The 26,646-nt window shown below is 36.9% G+C and overlaps 1 protein-coding gene across 1 annotated transcript in view; it reads right to left on the bottom strand.

Annotated features, from left to right (window-relative positions):
- Nucleotides 1-26,646, bottom strand: part of pcdh1a (protocadherin 1a) — a 98,668-nt gene that overhangs the window by 34,324 nt on the left and 37,698 nt on the right. Inside the window, exon 4 of the mRNA XM_051121521.1 lies at nucleotides 3,078-3,297. Coding sequence (XP_050977478.1) covers nucleotides 3,078-3,297 — 220 coding nt within the window. The remainder of the gene's footprint in view (nucleotides 1-3,077; nucleotides 3,298-26,646) is intronic.

The following is a 26,646-nucleotide window of genomic DNA, read 5'->3' as shown; positions in this document are numbered from 1 at the left end:
TCACGACACCCCCCAATAAACAAAAAGTCAGCTTGTGCCACGCTAGTCTTTAAAGGAGACGTTCACTGAAACATAAACATTTTGCAACTTACAAAAAGTCGGAATAAAAAAAGTAAAAATTAAAGGCATTATTCTGTGATCAGGGGTACAATCTTGTCACTTTTCAATAAAAATCACCATTTGGAATCAAAAAACGGTAATTTCTGTGGGTATCATGAGTGCTTCAAGCATGGCACTGGTTTTATTTACATGCAAGCAGATCATGTTACAAGCGAGCAGTCTGTGTTTTCAGTGTCTTGGAGCAGCTTCGGTAGCAGTAAATGGTTCTCTACAGGACTCCGTCTTTGCAAGTGCTGAGAGTTTGGTTGACTTATAATCTGCATTTTAAAATGCGACAAGCGACAACCTTCTTTGGAAGTTTGTAATGAGAGTTGTTTATGAAAATTGTTGTCAACAAAAAAGAAGCTTTATGGTCTCCCTGTGGCTCTCTTTTTCTATCTTTCTTTTTTTTTTGAAAGTGAAGAAATTAAGTCAGCCATGAAAATTTGTGTTGTAATTTTACAGTTAAATAAAATTATTATTATTATTAATATATATATTTTTTGCCTTGTTTAATTTTTATAATTTATCAATTTATTTTAATATTTAACATTTTATGTTATAATAATAATACATTCCCATTTTTGTTATTTTACAGTAAAAAGTATATTAATATATTTCTTTATTGTCTTATTTAAATTTTATAATATAATTGAAATTAAATATTTTAGCAATAATAAGAAATAACTATTATTATTTTTAATTATTACTACTATTATTCTTCTTATTATTAGCATTATCATTAGTGTTGTTCTTATATACATTATTATTATTATTATTATTATTATTATATAAGTAGTATTATCATGTAATATATTTGTAAATACTACTACTACTACTATTACTACTACTACTACTAATAATAAATACCTATTTTTGTTAGTTTTACATATTACATATTTATTTTTCTAAAAATCTCTTAATATATTTATTATATATTTCTTTACCATCTTGTTTAATTTTTATAATATAATTAAATAAAATAATTTATTATTAATAATTATTATTATTAATAATTACAGTAAGTAGTATTGTCATGATAATATATTTTATTGCCTTGTTTATAACTTATTAATTAATTGAAGTAATAATAATAATGATGGTGATAATATTAATAATAATAAATCTATTTTTGTTATTTTGTATATATTATATATTTTTCTAATAATCTCATAATATATTATATATTTATGTACCTTTTTGTATCTTGTTTAATTTTTATAATTGAATAAAATATATTAGTAATAATAATAATAATAATAATAATAATAATAATAATAATAATAATAATAATAATAATAATTGTTGTTTTACAGTAAGTAGTATTGTCATGATAATATATTTTATTGCCTTGTTTACAATTCATTAATTAATTTCAATAATAATTATAATAATAACAATAAAAATAATAATATTGTAGTAGTAATAATAATAATAATAATAATAATAATAATAATAATTAAATAAAATATTTTGGGAGTAATAATAAATGCATAACAATTATTATTATTATTATTATTATTATTAAATGTTAAAATGTTAGTTATTTTTCAGCATTATTGTTATTATGTCAATATATTCAAAATAATTGTTATCATTTATTAAAATAATTTTTTTTTGTAAAAATAATGCTATATACAGATCAGTATAAAAAATTACCTGGATGAATAAAATATTGGATGAATAATAAATAATGTTGTTGTTGTTGTTGTTATTGTATAGTTACATTATATGGGTTCTACAAAACACGTTTATCTATTGACTGTCAGGAAATCCTGGAAAAGCCAGGAAATCTGACTTAAATTTCTGTTTGTGCAGGCAATTTGTAGGGCTTCTGAAGATTTATAGCACTACGTTTTACAATATATTTTGTTCTTTCTAGAAGTTGACAGTCCTATAAAACAATCTGTGGAGATATTTAATTTTTTGTTGTATTTCATGTCAAAGATAAAAGAGTTAATTATTTAAAAGTCCCTCTATTCATGGCTTCCTAAAGATATTGGCCAAAGCCCATCATGCAAAATCATGCATAACACATCAGACTAAGGTGAGACCCACAAGGCAATGTACAAACAGAAGGTTATGTGTTCATTTACCGTAGGATTTTCTCTGCCGAACACAGAGCCAGTCACACGCAGTGCTGACATTTCACTTCCTAAACGGTTCCCCTAGAATCTGATGCATGTCTGTGGGGCTGGCAGACACACCCCGCACGCGGCGCAGGTTCCCAGTGTGAAATCAACAAGACGTTGTGTTTCACCGAGCATGTTAAAACTAAGGTATATTTCACACCCAAAACGTTAACACGAGCTCACCAAGACATCCAGAGGGATATAAACATGGTAATTAAGCACTAATAGAAGACAAATCTGAAGAAGATATATGTGAAAAAGTGATATTATGGAAGTGTTGCCTTAGTAATGGAGCTTAAATTGAACAGAGATGAATTTGGGAGAGCGACATTTAAAATGGCAGCTGCTGTGAGGATGCTTCTGGTTATGAGAGCGACAATATAAATGAATTACAGGAAGAATGTCTAGTTTGTATCCGGCGGAGTTTAGTAATGGCTAAACGACATTGACGTTAGACTATCCTGCTTAGTCCTCGCGTTTTCGTTTTTGGATTCGTTTTCTGTCTTATTGTTTTATGACCCCAGCAGCTGCTGCAAGAGCAGTTTGGCTTCAGCAAAAGAAGCTGTTTACGATCTGCACACTGTTGTCTGGGCGGACGTCAAAGTGCAGATTTATTCCGAGACCAAAAGCTCCATTAGTCTGAGTTTTTAATTAGCACACTTGTGTGAGAGGGTCATTAAGAATGATTTGCTGTTGTGATTGAGGGCTTGCTGATGGGCAAGACACAGACCCTGCTGAGTCTGCTTCTGACCCCAAACTCATAGATCTAGCTTTGGCCAAAACAAAGCAGTGTTGATGAAAAAAAGAAAAAAAAAACGTATTTGGGCAATTTTTCACCCTGCCTACCAGTTTCTGGGTGTTCCATCTCTCCGATGCTGCCATCAGGGGTGGTCCGCTCGTAGTGGTCCTCGGGTAGGGCGAGTGGGCCGATACGTGGTCCCGAAGAGCTCTTGCTGCTGGGAGTCTCGGACTCCTCCAGACCACTGTCATAGTAACTCTGCTGCGAGGAGTCCTGCTGATCCTGCACGGGATTGGCCGTGGAGAACGTCACTCTGCGATGCGGGAGCTGAAATCGAGAGAAAAGAGGGGCCTTCAGTCAAACAACAATCTAATTATAACTTTAGGCCCCAAAACTAGGCTAATTGACCACTAAATTTGTAATATCACACTTCAGCAGACGGGTATTTTCAATATGTAATTTCCAGAGGGACGGCTAATGAGGAAACATTTTGTTCAAATTGAGGGGAAATGGTAAAGAGGGAATCACTTATTAGAGTATCTCTCGGCAAAGGGGGGAAAGCAATATAACTCTTCTTTTGATATCACTGCTTAGGTGACTGCGTTGTTTTTCACGAGGCCAATGAGGGCAAACACTCAAGCTGAAATACAGAGGCGCAGAGCTCATAAAACAGTGGAAATCACAGAATCCTGCAAAAAAAGCTTCCATTCCCAATTCCTTGTGAGCTCACAGCTCACCAACTGCAGGGAGGGATCGATAGTGCCAGGCTGCACACACACGTACAAACACACACATAGACTGGCAAACAGAACCATTTTAGAGTAGGAATTAGGGCCATTAAGAGAGCAATTTCAGTTCATATAAAAAGCCCATTAACACGGCCATTTAAAACATATAGAGAGGCCATTAACGCTACGTACTTCGCCATCCCAAAGTCGTAAGGCTTACGTTTCCCTCCTCTAATTCAGCATGTTTATTTATAAGCTCATTCATCAATTATTTTCTTGACTTCTGCTGAAATTGAATGTCTAAACTGTTCAGAAATTCAATGCACATACTAATACTGTTAATCTGCATATTTACGTAGCTATTCATGCAACATATTGCACATTTACATACATGCTAGAGTTGTGCTATAGCACCATTTATAGCACCATTTCCACCAGTCCAACATCAGGTAGAAAATGACAGCATTTTCTCCAAACGGTGTCACAGATGTGCACTCTTAGTATGGACAGCTTTGTTAATTATAAAGAGAGTGATTTTTTTCACCGTGCTGCACTGTGCTGCGTACGTCCGTACCTAAATTTTTCTTGTTCAGACATAAAATATGTTCTGTGAATGACTAATCTGAGTCCTTATATGAGCGTCTGCATGTGTAATTAAGTTTAGACAGTCTGCAAGAATGTTTAGTAGCATCCGCGGTGTGAAATTGATCGATGCAAGACACTGGCCGAATGAAGAGTGAGGGTGCAGGCACAGCCTAAGTCCTCTGTTGCCAGATCCAGCTGTTATAAGCACCTCTGGACTTGTCTTTTCCACTTATGTTGACACTTTAGAAAGTTAATAAAGCAGGAAGTTGCAGTTTAGGGTTAGTGCTTTCTAGCGCTATTTGCAAAAGATTTTAATTAATTTTTTTATTTGTTTTCGTAGAAATATCTGGCAACACGGCATTGCCCGCATTTAAACTGTAAGTAATCAAAAAAGCCCACAGGTTATTGCTGGCAGGATACCACATTTAGTAAAGCAAACGTAAAAAACAGAACTGTCAGAAATGGCATCAACACTATCAAAAACACTAGTAGGGGAGAGCGGGGTAAGTTGAGCCAGTTTTTAGTTCAAGTGTTTAAAGTGAGCACTTGGCAGTAATGGGTCCAACTCAAACATGTACATACATTTCAGAATGTGGTGCTTGGGAATAATCACTCTGGATCTAAATAAACAGATTTCACAATATGAATTTCCAAAAAAAAAAAAAAAAATTACATGTTAAACTGTTCCACTATTTAAAACTAGTAAAACTGTACATTTTCACCTCATGCTGTATCAAAACAAGAGAAATTCAATAAAAATGACGTCTTAAAATCTATGTGAGAGCATTGTAATGGACTGATCATTCATCCAGGGAGTTTTTTCTGCCTGCGGCTCAAGACACTGGGTTGACTTTGAAAGCATTTTTAAAATTAATAAGGTACCTCAGAACAAAACAAAGTTTAAATGAAAGACTTAAAAAAAATATAAAATAAAAATAATAAAAAACTGGCTGCAACTGACCTTACAGAACTGGGCTAATAGTACTCAACATCCCACGTACAAATGTTGTAGGGAAATACAATTTTATAAAAACTTCAATGTCCAATTATCTTAATCAAGACCTATTTAAAATTTTCAGAACAAAATCAAGTCCAAAACAAAGACAAAATCTAAATTTTTGGTTTAAAATTAATGAAATATCATGAGTAAAATAATACTATAATCACAAGAAGGGCCAATGGCTCATCTTACCCCAGGGTTTTCAGCTCAAATTACCCCACTACTACCATTTTAACTTTTAACTTTTAAATGCTTGCTGATGCGTCAGAAGTAAACACGATGCATTAAAAACCAGAGGGTGAAAACTTTTTGAATTTGAATATCAGGGTATATTTAACTTATTTTGTCTTTTGGGAAACATGTAAGTATCTTGTGTAGCTTCTGAAGTGCAGTACTAAATGAAAAAAAGAAAAAGAAAGAAAGATATTTAGGCAAAATAAGAAAAATAAGATTTTGTTCAAAAGTTTACACCCTTGGCTCTTAATGCATGTAACAACACAGTGTTAAGAATCAAGTGTATGAAAACATTTGAAAAGGTTAATTTTTATAAATTCAACTATTATTTTCTCTTGTGGACTATACGTAAACATCTTTTATGTGAAATGTCTTATTCAGGTCAGCACTAAAAAAAAAAAAAAAAACATGCATTTTGTATAATCCCTCTTATTTTGGTAAAATAATTAACATGTTGCAGATTCTGCAAGGAAACTTTTGACCTTAACTGTATGTGGTCATATAACCAATTTTGTTTAAGGTTGTCTAGAAACTAGGGGTGGCTCAACTTCCCCACAAGCTCGAATCACCCCATCTCCCCAGATCTGTAGAACAAGTAGGTTACAGAATGAAAGGAAATATGCAAACACTAGCCATTAAAAAGTCTATGCTATTTCATTAAGTATATTAGTTAAATTTTCATCAAATCATGCTAACACATTTATAAGTGTAGACAGTTATCATCTACATTGCAATGGTTATTAATGAAACCTATAACAGTTATTGTATGAATAATAAACAACTGATAAAATTATGCACCCCTAATCCATAGTAAATTATTAACAGATGTGTCTGTCTTTTTTAAAGTGTCTCTTTTTCAAACCCTGGTTACAGACATGAATCTTGGAACTTGTAGTACTATAGAATTAAAAACCCCATGAGTTTTATATATTAAATAACCATGTATTAATGGCCTAATATATCCTATATATACTGGGTATATACATTTAGGTGTTCGATTTCCACCAACATTAACTATATTGTGATATATACTGTTACCATGATATTAAATTACTTGCACCATGATATAAGATCTTGGTCATTCTGCCCACCCCAAATCTATTTACTTACTTACATCCCCTCATTGTTCATACGCCGTACAGACACTTCCACTAATCATTAGTACTTTGTGCTCACTCTTTACTTTGTCACGTTCATGAGTTGTAGGCCTGTTCTTCGTGTGCTCCCTTGTGCCCTGGTATTTACGGTTAGTGAGGCACTGAAGTGCGTAGACGAACATTCTCACTGCACAGTAATTACATCGACTTCCTTAGCAAACTCAGACATGGACTCACAGCATGAGTCTCTCCGTTGCTTGTCAGAGCTTTCATACAATTTGTGTGGAAGAGAGAAGGAGATACTGGGGCGAACGATGGGGTGTTCTGTCTTGGGGCAGTAACTTTTTAATATACTTCCTTTTTTAATTTTCTTATTAATTTGTAGTCTTTGATGTGCGAGGGACCGCATGCACACCATTCTTCGGGTGGCGCACATTTTAGTCATTGTTTTATCTTTTGTAAAATGTGCTTATCGTTCTTTGTAGAAAACGCAAATGGCACCGCTTGATCACTGTAAAGGGATGTAGTGATTACAAGGCCACGTGTAGTATGCAAATTGCAGCGTTTGATCTACAGTAAGGGACTTTGAAAAGAGAAATCCTCAAGTGCGGTTTTATTAAGGAAAGCGTATTATTACCGTTATGATATTTTAATTGCGAATATCGTCGCCATCCCAGGTACCATCCTGGAATAATGGCATTCTCACCGACTAGAATTGTACTTCAGACACGTTGCTATTTAAACCTAAGAGAGGCATTTAGTTATTTAAATATGGATTCTTGCTTAAACTGCTCCTGCAGGCATTGCTCGAGAGTCAGCACTTTTATCCCCCCTCAGCGCTGGAAGCTGCAGCTCTGCAGTTCTGCAGATGGGGTAGAGTCTCAGTGCACGGTCCAGTCTCTCTCTCTCCCTCCAGGGGGAGCGCTGCAGAGCTGGGACGGGGAAGGCGGGGGGGGGTGTAGCAGTCAGGCAGGACCAAGATAAAGAGACAGGGCCTTGGCTTTGAATGTAAGAGGGACAGTCTCCATTCTAGCTGGCTTGAGTTCTCCACTGATGCCTGGAATAAAGAGATCCCTGATTAGAATCGACCTGTGTGGATTTTGATGGCTGTAAATTGGGTAACTGCAGTTGCAGAGAGAGAATCTTAAAATTCTAGAGGATAAAGTCTTGGATTGGAGAGCGTCTTGTACTGGGCAGAGAATCTTGGACAGGTCAGAGAGTGTTGGACTGGAGAGTGTCTTGGATTTGAGAGAGAGAGAATTGGAGCAGGCAGAGAGTTTTGCTTTGGAGAGACAGCCTAGAACTAGGCAGGGAGTCCTGGATTGGAAAGGGAAAGAGATTTGGACAAGGCAGAAAGTCTTAGTTTGGAGAGAACTAGGCAGGGAGCTTTGGATTGGAGAGGGTCTTGGACTGGAGACTGAGACTTAGATTGAAGAGAGACTTGGACTGGAGTGGGTGAGTGCTAATCTGCTGTCTCCAGGACAGAAATGGAGAACTGTATTAGGGTTACTGGGACTGGCTGGTGCACTAGACTTGAAGCCAAAGAAAGGTTCAGTTATGCACCACAAAGATGATTGGACAAAGTAGACAGACAAAACGGCCCTGAAGGAATTCGGGTAAACCAGAACGGAATAATGCAAACACGCAATGCCGAATATGCAAGAGCATTTCACTTGACAGAAATAAAACCCCAAAGACACAAACAGAGGCAGAGGGAGAAAATGGCGTTGGGGTGTTGTGCCTCTGAGGATAATGGAGTGCTGCCTGATATCTGTCTATTCATCACACACGAGGTGTGGTTTGAGGTGAGATACTCCACAAATGGATAGCTGATACACGGGGTGGTTTAAGCTGCAGGCAGGGCGGCGAGGCTGAGCTTTTCCTACCAGTGATTCATTCAGCCCATTACTCCTGCATGCTGTCATACCAAATGGCGTGAACTATGAGATTTGTCATTAGAAGTGGCAGCTCGATCCCCTGTACTCTGCGTACGGCCAATGCAGGCTTTTACTGTGTCAGCGCTGCCGCAGCCTCAAACCCTGTACCAGTTTTAAACATTCTGCTCTAGGAGTGCTGCTTTCAATGCAGGGAGGGAGATCTATTGAGGGAGAAGCTCTCATGTCTCTCAGACACAGAGGGGTTTGTATCTACCGAGCTTTGCTGGTGCAATTAGCCACTGGTGAATGCTAAACAGGTCTGACAATGGCTTTCTCCTGCCCTCTTTCATTTCAATCACCAGCTCTTCTTCTTCTCCTTGTTTCACGTCTTCACTCTTTCCCTTATTTTCGTGAACACCCCCTCCATTCTGTTTCTTTCCCAGAATGCACCCTCCCGACTCCTCATTTCTCCCTCCCTGTGTCTCTTTGATAAGTCTGGACTCTTTGAAGACCCCAGTGTCACACTTCTTGCCTCTAAGCTATTGCACCTACAAAAAAAAAAAGAGAGGAAACACAACTCTGGAAGATGGGAGAGGAAAAAGCTGAGGAGGTGAGAGTCGGATAGAAAATAAGAACAGATCCGTATGTGCCTACACCCCACCACCACCACCACCCCCTTTTCTCAGCTCTCTGTGATTTTATGCTGGCTGCATCTCTTCCGAGGTGCACTCCTTCATTGTCATGTTTGTTTGCGCAGCTCATTTTTCCTCTGCTCTACATGCCTTCTGAAGCAGCGGCTCATTGATCCTCGCACACGCCCGCAGCCCTGCAGCCTGAACGCTCACTCAGATCCCCTTTAACTAACGCATGGCGGCAAGAGTTCACCCACCGACTTTAACCAAGCGAGAGCGCAGAGGTTCACACTACATCTCCTACTCAGTGTGGGTGCACAAGGGCAGGAAAGATCTCTAAATTAACCATGGGACAGCAGCTGAGAAAACAACCTTCAATATCTAACACATAATATATCACCGCAGACAGCACAACAGACCTTTCCAGACATGTGAATGAAATATCTTCACAAAAAGTTGGCTTTAATGCTTTGAGAAAATTAAAAAATGCTAAAAGTCAAATAAAAACAGCCATACTTCACTTTTTTGGCCTAGGGCCAAAGTTTTAAACCAGGGACCACTATGGAGTCAATTCACACTACTTCTGCCCACAGCAGAATTTTTATTTCAACATACAATTTGGGGTCTTAACCACTCACAAACCAGGTTAAAGCGAGTTTAGAATTCAATCAAAACTCTGTCATCATCTGCACAACACAAAAGTAGATATTCTAAACAAACGTTCTCCGTAAATGTGCTGAAATAGCACCTGAATTAACTTATTGTGATTTCTATGTAAATGAAGCTTTATTCACAAAATGACTCAGTGGTATTTGCCTGCTGCAATGAACACTGCTCTATTAACGCTCACAAAAAAGCAGGTTGGAATCACAATTTTATGACAAAGAGATGCTTGTGCAGATTTTCTACTGATCATGGCAGCAGTTTTTAATCAAATGATGATCAAATTATGGAGAAGAGCACGATAATTGGGCATACATTCAAATGCATGGTGTAGACGAACACACTTTCACATTTTAAAGGGAATCACACTGTTATATAATTTACATAATTCTTTAGTGAATTGGCTACTAAGAAAAGACAGCGTGGGCAATTAAGCAGCACTAAAAGCAGGCATAATGCTTTCTCACTGAGTGTTAATCTCGTCAATGAAATTACGGACAGAAATGTTTGTTATTTTTTTTTTTTTTAAGTTGACACTAATGAAGACAGGATATAACAAAATATTGTCAATGAATATATATATATATATATATATGTAAGAAATTTATTTTTAAAGAGTATTTATGTCAAAAGGAAAAAAAAACTGACAGCTAAAAAAACTTTCAAACAATCAGCACTACACTCCACACAGAATTAGATGTTTCCTAACTATTTGAATGAACATTAAATAGAGACCTTCTATAAATTTTATGACGTTAATGTTCTTATTTTTTTTTTCTTAAAGGGATAGTTCAACCAAAAATGAAAAACAACAAAAAAGAAAAAAACTGACAGCTAAAAAGCATTGAAACAATCAGCATTAAAACTTCCCACAGAATGAAATTTTTCTTAACTATTTAAATGAACATTAAATAGAGACTTTCTATACATTTTATGACATTACTGTTCTTCATTTATTTATTCTTAAAGGGATAGTTCACCCCAAAATGAAAATTCTGTCATTAATTACTCACCCTTGTTGTCCCAAACCCGTAAGACCTTCGTTCATCTTCTGAACACAAATTAAGATATTTTTGATGAAATCCGAGAGCTTTCTGACCCTGCATAGACAGCAATGCAACTACCACTTTAAAACCCATAAAGGTAGTAAGAACAATGTTAAAATGGTTTGTGCGACATCAGTGGTTCAACCGTAATGTCCACAAAGGAAACAAAAATAACAACATTATTCAATAATTTCATCTTTCTTGTCAGTTTTCGCCACGCGTTCACAAGAGTACAATGATGCATGTGTGTGGTGCTGCTGACAAAAATAAAAAATTAAAGTTGAACCACTGATGTCACATGGAATATTTTAATGATGTCCTTACTATCTTTCCGGGCCTTGAACTTGGCAGTTGCGTTGCTGTCTATGTAGAGTCAGAAAGAGTTTTTGGATTTAATAAAAAAAAATCTACATTTGTGTTCTGAAGATGACCTAAGGTCTTATGGGTTTAAAACATTTTAATTTTGGGGAAAACTAACCCTTTTTGTATTAAAGGTTCCTGGGTTGACTGAGAGTCTTTGTCTGGTCCAGACTATATGAAGACAATTGAATAGAAGATTATGTTGAGCGCAAGGCGAAAACAAGATTTCTGCTGTCTGCCACATCAGACGAGACAGCCGTCTAAACTTGAAGATTCTCTGTCCTGACTAGGAAAACACACAGTAACCGAATCCGCAATCCAGCTTTGGCCTTTTCTTGCTATATCGCAATGGCTGTCATTGTTGACCTTGCCGTGAACCCGTAACCTTTCAAACTCTTCGGTTTCCTGTCCATCAGCGGGACAAGATGCGAAACAAACACTCTAATCTACACTCCTTATAACACCTCTCCATCTCACCTTTACTTCTTTCACACCATCTAAATTTTAACCTTTCTCTCCTCCCAGTTTCTTCACACCCTCTATATTTTACCTTTCTCTCCTCCCTTTTCTCACCTGGCATCTGTCACTCCCTCTCTGCCTCACTCACGATCTCTCCATCTCTCCTCCACCCCACCTTTCTGGAACTGTAGGCCGCCATTGGGATTTGGAGGAAATTGAATTGAATTATGAAGGAATTTCTCTGCAGTTCGATTGGCATCATTTCCCCCCTCACAATAGAACATCATTCTCATATCTCTTCGTGTGAGAGAATGAAAATAGGCCCGGGCGCCATTCTCTCTCTCATCCTTTTAAATTGAATTTTTCATATCAGAGGGCACCCGAGACATCTGCCGATTCTTTTAAGGCTGGGGAGAAAAACCCATTTCATAACGTGTGAGAGGTATATACCTGCGATTTCCAACGTGAAAAATTTGACTTCCTGCGAGAGAGAACAGCATCAGTCACAGTACAACATAAAATAATAACACAAGCCTCTTTTACAACATTAGAAGGTGGAGCCGTGTCGGTGGTGCGCGAGTGTCAAGTCTTCGGAATATTACCATTTAATCTGGGGGGATCAAGCAGCCGTTTTTCCGCTATAAGTCCTTTATCCTGAGGGATGCACTTTGGTCGGCCCCACTGCAAGTGTTTGCTTTCAGAGGTGGGCAAACACTTGGGCTCGCTGTCCTAAATTGCATTTTATTTATGCTGTGTTCTGAAAGTCCTTGTTTTGAAAATATTGAGTGACAGTGGGAGAGGCAGTCGGAATATTAAGCCGCGACGTGGAGGTGGAAGGGAAAGGAGAGAGGCGCAAAAAGGAGAGAGAAAAGCACTTGAGAAATTAATCCTCAGTATCCACTCCCAAGTGGACACCTTTTTCCTTCTTAAACCTCCATTTCAGAGTTAATATCTCAGTCCCTAAAGCTCCTGGCTGGAAGGCATGCATGGAGCTCAGCCTCAAATTGCTTTAAGGACCTGATATATAATGGGATTGTGGGGAGAGATGACAAAGCTCTCAAGCGTGCACCAGACTTTAGGAGCTCCCCCCGGAATTGTTTTTTGCATCACTATTAATAGGCTATGATGGAATAGCTTGGAAGATAGTTCACAGTTAAAAATTATACTACTAAAGACAGTTACTGTATTACAGTGGTTTTGTAGAAGCACTGTAAAGGTGGTGTGGGAGACTGCCCTAGTTCTCAAATCCTGTACGATTCACGCATTTAAATCTGCCGCATTGACGATATACATGAGAACCAATGAAAAGCCAGCACAGTTTTTCTAATGGTGTTGCTATGCTTATGTAAACAAAGACTTTTAACTCAAATTATCGACTAAATAATCAACACAATCAAAACCTGTTGTACACAATCTGCTACGTGCCTTCTGTCATCCGAGTACTTTTTTTTTAGCAAGTGAAGGTGTATGTGATACGTGAAGATATACAAGATAAAACCTAAAATGTTGCCCTTTAGGGCAGTGAAATCTTGTATTTTTATAACATAAAAATAGCTTTTGTATTGTAGGTAATATTTCAAGATCAACACTTATTGGAATGAAACACCTTATGTAATTTTTAAGAAGTTATAATGTTTCAAAAATTATATCTTGGGCTTCTAAGGAATGTGTGTCTTAATTATCAGTTTATTACACTGCATTACAGTTTAGGTCAAAAGTTTACATACGCCTTGTAGAATCTGCAAAATGTTAATTATTTTACCAAAATAAGAGGGATCATACAAAATGCATGTTATTTTGTATTTAGTACTGACCCAAATAAGATATTTCACATAAAAGGCACTTACATATAATCTGCAAGAGAAAATAATAGTTAAATTTTAAAAAATGACCCTGTTCAAAAGTTTACATACACTTGACTCTTAATACTGTTGTTACCTGAATGATCCAATTTTTTATTGTTTTTTTTTATTTAGTGATAGTTGTTCATGAGTCCCTTGTTTGTCCTGAACAGTTAAAGTGCCTGCTGTTCTACTCCAGGTCCCACAAATTCTTTGTTTTTTTCAACATTTTTCAACATTTTTCAACTGTATGATTTCTTTTCACAATGTGGACAGCTGATGGACTCATATGCAACTATTACAGAAGGTTCAAACACTCACTGATGCTCCAGAAGGAAACGCAATGCATTAGGAGCTGGGGGGTGAACTTTTTGAATTTTAAGATCAGTAAATTTAACTTATTTTGTCTTCTGGAAAAGATGTAAGTATCTTCCGTAGCCTCTGAAGGGCAGTACTAAATGAAAAAAATATATTTAAACAAAATAAGAAAAATGTACACATCTTCATTCTGTTCAAAAGTTTTCACCCTCAGACTCTTAATGCATCATGTTTCCTTTGTGTTTGAGTGTTTGAACCTTCTGCAATAGTTGCATATGAGCCCCTTAGTTGTCCTCAGTGTGAAAGGATGGATCTCAAAATCATACAGTCTTTGTTGGAAAAAGTTCAAATACACAAAAATACTGAAAAACCACATAATTTGTGGGACCTGGAGGATTTTTATGAAGAGCAGTGGGAAGTTTAACTGTTCATGACAATAAAAGGAACTAATGAACAACAATCATTCATTGTTAGTTCGTGTTAATTCATGGAGCATTAACTAATATTCACAAGCACAACTTTTAATTTTAATAATGCATAGTAGAAGTTGAAATTACATTAAAGACTAATAAATGCTGTAGAAGTATTGTTCATTCTTAGTCTGCTGTCTTTTTATTTGTAACTAATTTTGGATTAAAAAATGCTAAATAAATACATACAATTACATGTTTTTTCCCTACATTTGTATAGCACATAATCGCACCACTACTGTAGCTAGACAGTCTTTTTATCTGTATACTTCTCCTACCTTCTTACTGAAAAGAGATGACTAACCAGTCTGAATTTCCTCAACATATAAAATAAGAGAGGCTATATTAAAAAATAATGTTTAATTAGAAGCCGGAGAGCTCTTTCATCTACTGCTCAGAGCGCTCTGCCATGGCCATGGAACTAGGACAAAATTCTTTTATTGATCCATTTGAGCGAACCCGTGGTTTGGCAGCTGCCTAAGTGTGTTCAACCAGACGTAAAAATGACTCTTAGAATTTTTTTTTTTATCTGCAGTGAGGCCAGCTCACTTGTGTGCGTTCTCCCTTCGCTTCTGAAATCAGAAGGACGTCTTGTCTGGAGTTCTGTTTGCAAATATCAAAAGAATTCAAAGCCTTTTAAAGACCCCAAGCAAATGATGGAGTAGATGATTCTGCTCACATCTCATCCTCCGCCCACTTTAGCCAGTGGGTGAAACAACACGCCGTAGAGCTGATGAATTCAAAGCTCTGTCCTCTTAATGAATTAAAAGCTGATTACAGATGGGTGAGTATAGCTCTGGCTACAGCTGGGCCTTGCAAGTGAGATGAGGGAGGGAGAGTGTGAGAGATAGAGAGAGAGAGAGTGAGAGAGGTTAGTCTTTAAAGAAAGGAAGAAAAAAAAAAGACAGTGCCGGATAAAAACCACTGCCGTAAGCCAGAAACAAACTATCTTGTGAAGCCTGGTAATCAGAAAGCATTGATCCGACATTTCCAATTAAGTGAGGACGCATGTAGAGTTGAGGAGTTTGTGATTACGCATTCATGCGTGTGCGTGCAAGGCAAAGTGTTTGTCTGTGCTTAGTGTGGTGTGATAATGGCTTGAAAGTCAAGGCATTCGCTCGCTCGCCCTTCTCACTCTCTCACTCTCTGTGTTTCTGGGCATTATCTGAATTCAGACTAAAACAAGCGAACCTAAGTTCTACACTGTACCCTGCAATGAATGGAGTCAGTTTGTGGCAGCAGTTAACTTATACAAGAGCAGGCATGAACAGAATATGCAACTGGAGAATTATGCAATATAACTTTAAAGGGGTCATCGGATGCAAAGTTCACTTTTACATGTTGTTTGAACATTAATGTGTTACCCTGTAATAATAAAAATCCATGCAGTGGTTTTTAATTAATCTGTCGCTCCAACAATAGTTGATTGACATGAGCGTCTTACCTCAGACCTGTAACAGTCCGACCTCCATTGATCTGATGCCGGAGCAGGGATGTAAGTTAGACAATAATATCTCTGATTGAGCGATTGAGGTGTTGTGTTGCTGGATGTAATAATGAACATAGTGGTCGTCATTTACGACATCTAAGCAGCTGAAGATACAGTCAATTACATTTGCTTGTGAAGGGAATGTGCCTCCCGATCTACATACATCCGTCTATGTTCACACAAATCATTTGTGATCCAGCTTCACCTACATCAGAAGTGAGTATAAGGGTTTTTCTTATGAATCTTTGCGATCGGCTTTCCTAATAATGTGCTAGTTAGCAAGTTTAACGGCAAAACGCAGCTAAAGTAAACAGGTTCGTCACTCCACAAAGAGAAGAGAGGGGCGGGGCGAGCAGAGCTCATTAACATTTAAAGCAACCTCGAACAGAACAGGATGGTTTTTGCAGAGCTGATTTTGGCATGGTAAAAAGGTATTATAAATAACTTGTTTTTCTAAAGAAATGTCCAACAGCGACACCAGCAGGTAAAGCTTCAGAGGGAGACCGCATCTCTCTCGCCTCCCATGAACCCATTGAGTTTTAACAGACTGCCTAAAGTGTGTGGTGAATTTTGTGGGGGGTAAGTGACATAAGCGTAGGCAATGTCTGGATGGATATGACTGGATATGACAGGCTGTGACTGGTTCATGTGATAAATCCCAGCTCTTATGTTCGTGGGTGTTTCACATTCGTGAATCAGTCTGAATAAACAATATAATAGCGTTAATGAGAAGACTAATTTAAAAAAAGTAAGTAAACAACTCACACACGTAAATATAACCAATTTGTTACATCAAAATAAATGTAAAACTGCATGAAAACATGATCTGTGGGAGTTTTTAGCTTGTGAAATTTTAAGTAAATCTTTGTGTGTGTGACCGATATTTACTGAGCTTTGATGAAAAAATAGGGCCGGACGATTAATCAAAAAGTATTTAAAAATTAAATTCCGAACCTATAACCATCATAATTTTCTTTAGTTGTTTATTTAGTTTTTTTAGTCCTATTAATACTTTCCCATTAAAAACATACTACCATGTGTGTAGTCGGCGCTATACGGACATGTATGACTGTTGCGCCATGAATTTGAACCATTTTGAACGATTCTTCACAACGTCATTGTTCGGCAATGAAAACAAAAACTCGCTTTGATAGTGCAGGACACAGCGATTTTTCGACGATGTAAACACAGTAAATAGCGGATGTGTTTGTGGGCAGGTCAGACTGTTCGTATTTCGCAATTTTTAAATAAAATTTTAACATCCTATGCGATTTGAAAACTGATACGATACGGCGTTGCACTTGAGTGATGAAGAGCTCCTCTGAAACTATGGATCGACAAAACAGCTCAAATCCACATGAAGAAGTTAAAATAGCACAGCTGCATCAACAATGTGTCTTTAAATCACTTCTGTATTTGTTAATATTATTGGGTAGGTTTAGGGTTGGGTTTGGTATAGGGAATATTTCTAATGCAATAGAGCATAAACCTTTAGCAACACTCCCTGGATATTTAAATTCTGAACAGCCGCAATACGTATCTCAGGCAGCGTAATAAAAACGCAGCTGTACCAACATAATAAAAACTCGGTGGACATTTCACTTTGAAAGACATATATTTTCATGAGCCTTGGTTGAATAAAATAAACGTTCATTAATCGTAATTGAGGTAAAACGTTCAATTAATCAAGATTTTGATTTTGGGTTATATCGTCCAGCCCTAATAAAGTTAACAGCTAGGCTAACAAACTACATTAACCAGTGAAAGGATTATTTTTAATGAATTCTTCTTTGTAAAAATGGGGATGCACAATACATCAGTACCATATCAGCATCAGTTTATGAGCCAGTATTACAGATGATATTGGATATTGTGTATTCGCATTTATAGAATTTTAATATCAGCCGTTTCATTATGAGCCATCAGCTTATCATCACCTGGACAGAATTTCAATATAACTGCATTATTATTAATAAATTACCATCAAGGCCCAGGAAGATGTCTGGTTGTCATGCACTTACACCTACAAACACCCATTACCAGTGGTAAAAAGTGGCTTATTTCTTTTATATCCCCTGATCCTTGTATATTTGTTAATTAAATATTTTGGCTAATATTAAAATGCTATAATTTCTGCAATGATTTGACACGGAATTTAATTCTAAATAAATAAACTCCACAGATTCTCTTCCATAATCAGCTTAAAAAGTGTGAGAAAAGTAGGCAGGTGTTGGCCTACGTGCAAGTTAGCAGATTTCACAACATTTCAACACTTAGTTTGCTGATTAATATGAATAAGTTTGAGGGTCCTGACACCTGTTTCCAAACCCCTGGATAACACAGGGATTGAAATGTACCAGCCTTCCTGGAACCAGTATTTTCTTATGCAGTGCGACTCAACGCCAAAACGCTTTCTCTCGCTCTCGCTCTCTCTCTCTCTTGGATTTGTTTCAAAGATAGCCCGTCGTTTCTCATGGAAATCAAGAAGTGAGTCAGCTAGTTGGGGATTAGAATAGCAGATGGGAGGGAAAGGAGGTTTCTCCAAGCTGCAAATTTAAATCTGCATTAGTTTTATTGGAAACGTTTGCAGCCAATCAGCAGGCTGGGATTTGAGACCCTGGCTTTACTAGGCTTTATAGGGGGTTTTGTAGGTCAGTGGACTAATCGGGAGCCAGAGGTGATGTTCTGCAGCACACATTGACCTCCATTACACTACTGCAGGACATTAAGAGAAACAGATAGTGAGAGATACAGACAGAGATACCCATTAGTCCCATGTTAAAGCAGCTCATTTCAGAACATTTCTGACCACAAACTGAGAGGCAGACAGGGAGCAGAGTCTGGCCTCAGTCTATATGTAACACGGCACTTCCGTAGCCATAAAGCTCCAGGGACCTTATCAGTGCAGTGATCGTGTCAAATACACAGAGCGCTTTCAACTCTTCTAAAACATCCAGACTCTCACAGTCCAACCGTAACTGGCATAGACATTCACAATTGGCTTGGAAAAAAAAGAAAAAAGAACAAAAACATAAAAAGGACCTGACACATGGTCTCGATCCCTGCGGACATATGCAGGCCATGCCACATTTTCCACTCTGAAAACCTGGGCAACAGTATGTGTTAAAACCACTTCCAGCTAATACAGAAAAGCAATTAAAGTTTTTTTCATCCTCAAATGTAAATTATATAATCAGTTACTCAACCTCCTGCTGTTTCAGTGTCCAAGCTGCTGTTTTTCATACAACTAAAGTGAATGCAGATGAACTCCATCAAGCTACAAAAATTGACACAGACTGTAAATTCATAGCATTATTTGCTTAAAGTCTTGCCTTCTGTGATATTTGCATACATTCATATATGTGACCCTGGACCACAAAACCAAAAAGTGTAGATTTCTCAAAATTGAGATTTATACATCATCTGAAAGCTGAACAAAGAAGCTTGATGGCCGAGATACAACTATTTGAAAATCTGGAATCTGAGGATGCAAAAAAAAAAAAAAAAAAAAAAAAAAAAAAAAAAAAAAATCAAAATACTGAGAAAATTGTCCAAATGAAGTTCATAGCAATGCAAATTACCAATCACAAATTAAGCTTTGATATATTTACCGTGGGAAATTTACAAAATATCTTCATGGAACATGATCTTTACTTAATATGCTAATGATTTTTGGCATAAAAGAAAAATCGTTAAATTTGATCCATCCAATGTATTTTTGGCTATTGCTACAAATATTCCCATACAACATAAGTCTGATTTGGTGGTTCAGGGTCATATATGACCAAGATAAACTGTAACAGTCCACACTGGGGAAGCAACTTTGTAAGCTACAAAAAAAAAAAAAAAATCAGAAATTAAAGGAGAAGTTCACTTCCAGAACAAAAATGTACAGATAATTTACTCATTAAAAATGCACTTTAAATGCAGCTTGAAGTTGGAGGAGAAAATGAGATTTGTGTTTTTCGACATACCCTAACTGGGCGAGGTTAAAAAGTGTATAAATTGTAATATTTTTTAGAAAATACCCGATCGTTTTGCTAGACAAAACCCTTCTACCTCGGCTGGGATCATTTAGAGCCCTTTGAAGCCGCATTTAAGCTACATTTTGGAAGTTTACACATAGGGGCACTATAGAAGTCTATATAAGAGAAAAATCCTGAAATGCATCTGAACTCTTCATATATATATGAATGATAAAAATGAAAGATAAAATTATCAGGACCTCCTGACACAACACATGAAAGTGAGTACAAAATGTGTTTCTCAAAAAGTTATGTTTATTTATTTATTTATTTTTATAAAAGAATAAAAGCTAAACTACTTAAAATGGTTCTTAGTAAATGGGTAAATTAGTGCTGTTACTTAATAGTTAATTAACCCTGGTGCCAAGTTCGACATCAATACATGGGTAGCAGTAAATCACAATACAGCTTGTTTGATCTAACAAAAAAAGTCCAATCTAACAAAAATTTTTGTGATGTATGATTACTGCATAAGAAATTTAAATATATATACTAAAAGACATATTATAAAAAAATATATTTTAAAATCAATTTGATAGAAATTGCACTTACAAAGAGCTTGGCTGTATATTTAAAAAATGAGCATAGCAATAAACATTTCATGACTTTCACAGCCCTGGAAATCGCTGTTCTAGAAACTCCCTGATATTTCCAGGTTTTCCACAACAATATGAACCTGATGTAGTGTAAATAATTTACAGATGCTAAGATTGTGTAACATCTATTGAAACACAGGTTAAACATACTTGTGAAAAGAATTATTCAGTGCTAGTGTTCTGGAGACACTGTTAACACCATTTTTTATTTTCTTTTTCTTTATTGTAACACATTCACAGTGCCGGTTCCTAAAGAAGGCTCTCTGTGATCACACATTCTCATTGTCTGTTAATGCATTACAATGCATTAACTATCTGCAGTGGTCATTGCTCTTTTGAACCCCAAACATCATGTAAAGGAATAGGCAGGCTGGGAACATTATGAGTTGCCATTATAACTCAAACCTTTTCAATTATTGAAAGTCAGTCTGACTTGCGATGAAGGCACACACATACTTTTAAAGTGCATAGCAACAAAACACGCTTTGATTAAAGATACATCTATGCCAAGTTGGAGATAAATCACAGTCTTTATGCTGGCAACGTTCCAGTGTGTTCATGCTCACTCTATGCACATAAACATTTGCATACACTACAGCTGGATCGATACTAACATTTTGGCTTCATTATGATACTAGCCTCTGTTTCCTCAATATTGATACTAAATCAATACTTTATGCAACAAATAAACAGCCTCGGGCAAATGATGAAATGAAACGAGGGCTGTGAATAAATTCAGTCAAATGTAAATAATTCATGATTAATCTCATGTTTTTATAGATAACATTACTGTCTTCAGTTCCTTTTTAATGTAAGAAAACAAAATTTCTAAGCAATTCATTTGGATGACAAACGTAACAGAATATTTTTGTTGCATTAAAAAGCACAGGAAATGCAAACACAATGCAGAGCTCTTCTAAAAATGTAATATAACAAGTTTTAATAAACTTATGAATAGATAGACATATGGTTTTGCTGCTGCTGCTGTCTGATGGTCTCCTCATTGTTTGTTTTACAAAAATATATTTCATATGAGCGTTGACAAAAATCTAAATTTGCAATACAAAGGGTGCAAATAACTTTTCTAAACATCCCTTAAGGATTTGATCCATAGATAAATTTAGGGATGCATGATATTAGATGTCTGATATGCTGATATTTTTCAAATAATTTTGCCAATACTAATATATATTTCCTTTTGTTTTGAAACAATACCAAATCTCTCCTGTGCAGTAATTATAAACTAATTATTATTTTTTTTCAAACATTATTAAACATTATTATTATTATTATTAATATTATTTATTTATTTATTTTTATATAAGCTTTGAAAACAACTATAATCTTTACTATCTTTGCTTTTTTTATTTGTATTTAGACAAATGCAGTTGAAATCTTAACATTATATTTGTGGATTTAATATTAATGGTCTAAATCAAATGAGCTGTAAAAATTCTAAAAAATCTTTTGTCTTTTTGAAAAATAAAAATAATAATAATAATAATAATACAATAATAATAATAATAATAATAATAATAATAATAATAATTGTAAAATATTGTTGTAATTTAAAATAGTGGTTTTCTATTTTAATATACTTTAAAATAGAAATTATTCCTGTGATGCAACGATTAATTTTCAGTATCATTACTCCAGTCTTCGGTGTCAAATGATTCTTCAGAAATCATTCTAATATGCTGATTATCAATGTTTAAAACAGTCAGTAATTTTTTTGTTTCTTTTTTGTCTGAAAGAAATTAAGACTTTTATTCAACAAGGCTGTATTGAATTGATAGAAAAAAAGTGATAGCAAAGACTTTAGTTGTTAGAGAAGATTTCTATTTTGATGCTAAGACTGTGTAACATCTATTGAAAAAGTTAAACATATACTTTTGAAAAGAATTATTCAGTGCTGGTGTTCTGGATACACTGTTAACACCATTTTTTGTTTGTTTTTTTTTTCTTTTTTCTTTTTTTGTACTGTAACACATACACTTTGCAAGTTCCTAAGGAAGGCTCTCTGTGATCACACATTCTCATTGTCTTTTAATGTATTATTATTTTTTTTTTAATTTTCAGACAAATGCAGTTGGAATCTTAACATTTTATTTGTGGATTTAATATTAATAGGTGGTCTAAATCAAATGAGCTGTAAAAAATCTAAAAAATCTTTTGTCTTTTTAAAATAAATAAATAATTATAATTGTGAAATATCATTGCATTACCCCAGTCTTCACTGTCAAATGATTCTTCAGAAATCATTCTAATATGCTGATTTATTATCAGTGTTCAAAACAGTCAGTAAATGTTTTTGTTTTCTTTCTTTGAAAGAAATTAACACTTTTATTGAACAAGGATGTGTTAAATTGATAAAAAAGTGATAGTAAAGACTTCAGTTGTTAGAGAAGATTTCTATTTTGAATAAAACTGTTCTTTTAAACTTTTTATTCATCAAAGAATCCTAAAAAAAAGTATCACAGGTTCCAAAAAAAATATTAAGCAGCACTGTTTTCAAATTTGATAATAAATTAGCAAATTAGAATGATTTCTGAAGGATTGTGAACGCTGAAGACTAGAGTAGTGGCTGATGAAAATGCAGCTTTGCATCAGAGAAATAAATTATATTTTAAAGTATATTAGAATAGAAATTGCAATAATATTCCATAATATAAAATCGTTTTCAGTATTTTTGATCAAATAAATGGATAATATCATGCACACCTAGATAGATTACAGAAGGAAACTGATAATGTCAAATCAGTGAAGTGCATAAAAACACATTTAATGAATCTCATACGCTGCACTGTCGAATTACAGTGAATAGCAGCACATTGTCATTCACCTCAGATGCCGAAATTTGCAAAACGCTAATATTTTTTAGTGACAATATTTCATTCGACTCTACACACGCACACATAATCACATCAAAGCCGTCACATTTGAGTGACTTCTGTTCATATTTCTTTGAAAGTGTTTACTCATTGGTCGAAATGAGAGATTGATTGGAACTCAAAACCATCTAACAAAGAGACACTCAATCAGCCTGAAACATTATTAAAACATCAAACGACTTCAACACTCCACCCCTCTCATTCAACGGCACACAAAGGCAAAACACACTTCATTTTCTCTGTTTCTCTCCCACACATACACTCACACATGCTAACACCCCCCACTGCCCCCATCCTCATAGTTAATACATCAAACAGCATTAGCTCACAGTATTGGAAGGCCTCAGACAGACACGTTTCTGACAGACCGTGATCTCTCTCTGCCTCTCAAACACACAAACACATACACAATGTGCTGACAGTGTGTAGATTGTATCTGTGTTACTAGACTTGTGTAATATCAAGTTGAAAGTGATGTGCTGTCTTACCTGCCAGTGTAAACTGCTGTGGGAAGAGCCAAAATGAGAAAAAAACGAAGCGACAAACATGGAGATCCAACTTTTGAAAGCCTCGTCTATAAGTCTATAAGGCTTCATTATTGTCGCTTATTATCACTGTCCATCAGGGATGGAAGAAATGCGTCAGCGTTCACAAAAGACCTCATTATCATGCTTTACATATATGGCTAACACATCCATATTCATGAGTGTATCTTTTATTCGTTTGTAATGAAGGTTTGGATTAGAATGCTCCCGAACAAGCTTTATTGGCTCTTAAACCCATAAAGGCCTTTGGCGTCTAATGAAATGACCAGGTGGTCCATTAGATTTCCCCTCAAAAAAGACATTAATTAGTTCACGAGCTGAATAAAACTCCATGTAATTAACACTGATGGACAGAGCTCTCGTCCATTTCCCCTTTTCATGGAAAATAGCGCGTGGTGTCCGTCCTCTTTTATTTCATCAGCTCGGTAATTATGCTATTGATATTCATTATTAGTTTTCAAACAAGCCTTTGTAAGCGCAGCAGGGTTGTTAAATCGAGGTAGCCAAAAATAAACAAGCCCCATTGTGGACCCGCTTCCACGCTCCGCCCCCAGTCTGGCCGGGCTTTCTTGTTTTTTTCGCCGTCGATTTGCTATATTCCACTTCAAATGCACGAATAAAGGAGACGTTTGCTGTGTTCCGCCTCAGCCGCAGCTCTCAGTAGGCATTAGAAAGGAATACCGGTGCTCTATGAAGTCCTAAATGCGCCCTGACAATCTGAGACCCACTTGTTATGCCAACTTGGTATTAGCACTGACACGGTACTATTTGGAAGCTGAAGTGGTGTTATCTTCAATTACCTGATCATTCTCTGAGTGAGCAGGTAATCCATGGAAAAAGAGTGTTTGGCTTTAAGGATAGAGAATGTCGACAACGTCTCTATTTTTCCACTCTGTTTTCCCCGCCGTTCTCAGCGGACACGTTTCATTAGCCTAAACCAGCTGCGGTAGGAAACTCATCGCGATGACACTTAGTAGATGGATTTCTCGTGTTTGAGAGCCATCCGGAGAGAGTTCCTACGGCCTTGGACGTGGGTGGGTCTGCTCGGGAGTGCAAATGCATAAACGCACCGGTCGTTTCTGCAGTCGCACCACGTGACTGCACTCTGGTGTCTCTGGAGCATCTGAAAAAGAAATGAGTGTGGGCCATTATCTTTAACCCTCCAACAGTGCAGACGCAACATCTTCTCGGATATACCCGTCGAAGTCCTTCCCCCAAGACTGCGCTCAATAACGCAGCTCCTAACATCAGATTAATGATGCCTGCCTGGCATGTGCACCAAACTCTCTCTTAATAACAGCACTTCTTTTTTCTTTTTTTTCCACGGACCAATTTAGCAGAACTCAAGTGGCCTGATTTCTCCATAAATCTCCTCCGTCATTTGGCCTCCCGCCGCGGTATCTTTACGGGGATGGCGAGATATCCCGGCGAATCTCCGTGGACCTATTTGCGATCTACTCGGCTGACTGAAGGTGTCTCGAGGAGCGCCCGTCTGTGTTCGCCTGCCTGTCTCTCCTCATTGCCACCCACGAGAAAATGAGAGGCTTGATTTAATTTCCACTTTGTTTTCGGTGATCTGTGTCATTCCAGTTAAAGATGTCACATGTCTGCGGACCCGTCTCACCTCCGGCGGCTCAGTGACATTTTCAGAGCCGCTTTCATCAGCGTCTATCTGACAGGCTTTCTCTTCTCGGCGCTCTCCATAAACATATAAGGCAAACATATGAAAAGACACAGCCCCTTGCGCTTTACCAGAGTTCCTATCAAAGAACCCCACATTAACTTGTCAAGCTAAAAAATAAATAATGTATTGAATTTAAATAAAAAGGCAGAGACGCCAGTGGTGGCAGCTAGCGTGGCAGTGCTTTGATCCACTTCATCAAATATAGAGCGTGCCGTTCCCCCTCTTCCACTCTCCCTCGCATTCTGTCTATCTATATTGAGCCTGCGCCTTTCTGCATTGTTTAAATGACAATCCTGGAAAAGAAAGGTTTCGAAAGCGATAAAACAGAAATGCTTTTCCCCCGTCCAAATCGGACTGGGTTTTTTAATTTGCATGGACGTCTGATGTGGGGATAAGTCACATGAAAGGCAGTGGCATTTTCAGGTGAGGTAGATAATGAAGAGGATGTGAAGAAGGGCTGCAACTGCCAGCGTCTTTCCGCTATGAATGGCGGTCCGGTGAATAATGCTTCCATTTCCCTGCTGGCATTTTAGTGGCATTTTGATGTGAGTGCGTGAAGGGTCCCAGGAGAGAGGGGAGGAGAAATCCAATAGAGATAAAACTCCCTCTTCTCTGTGTGCATTTATAGTTATGCCAAACATCAAAGATCAATATCCACGCTTGGTCTTCAGTTGGCTGATGAGGGAGAAAGAACGTAAAAAAAGACTTCTAAGAAGATCTGATCGATTGCGATGCATAAGCTTCCATTTGCACTCTTTGTGTACCTACCTTAATGCTTTCTGATCGTGTGTGAAAAAAAAAAAAAAAGTGGGGGCTCATAATTCGGTAGGTTCTTTTAGGACGCTCCTCAGGGGTTTTTGCCGGGCTTGTTTTCAATGGTTACGTAATGGGGATCGAGCGATGCCGTGTGACTTCGAAAGAGTGAGGAAGAAGAGAGGGAGCGAGTGAAAGAGAGAGAGGTTTCCTTCCTCCCCTCTTGCTTTATTTATGAGGGCTGTTGGTGCTCTCATGGCTCTGATTCATGAATGGAAGGGAGAGCAGAAAAGAGGAGTGGAGCACAAGTGTACACCGCGAGCCACTCCGGAAACCACTTCCCAGCTTGTTGCTTGCACTCCACTTTCGTTTACTACACATGG

Source organism: Labeo rohita, chromosome 10, assembly GCF_022985175.1.
Source record: "Labeo rohita strain BAU-BD-2019 chromosome 10, IGBB_LRoh.1.0, whole genome shotgun sequence".
In the NCBI taxonomy this organism is placed as follows: Eukaryota; Metazoa; Chordata; class Actinopteri; order Cypriniformes; family Cyprinidae; genus Labeo; species Labeo rohita.
Note: the sequence above shows the minus strand (reverse complement) of the source record. Positions and strands in the feature narration are given on the sequence as shown.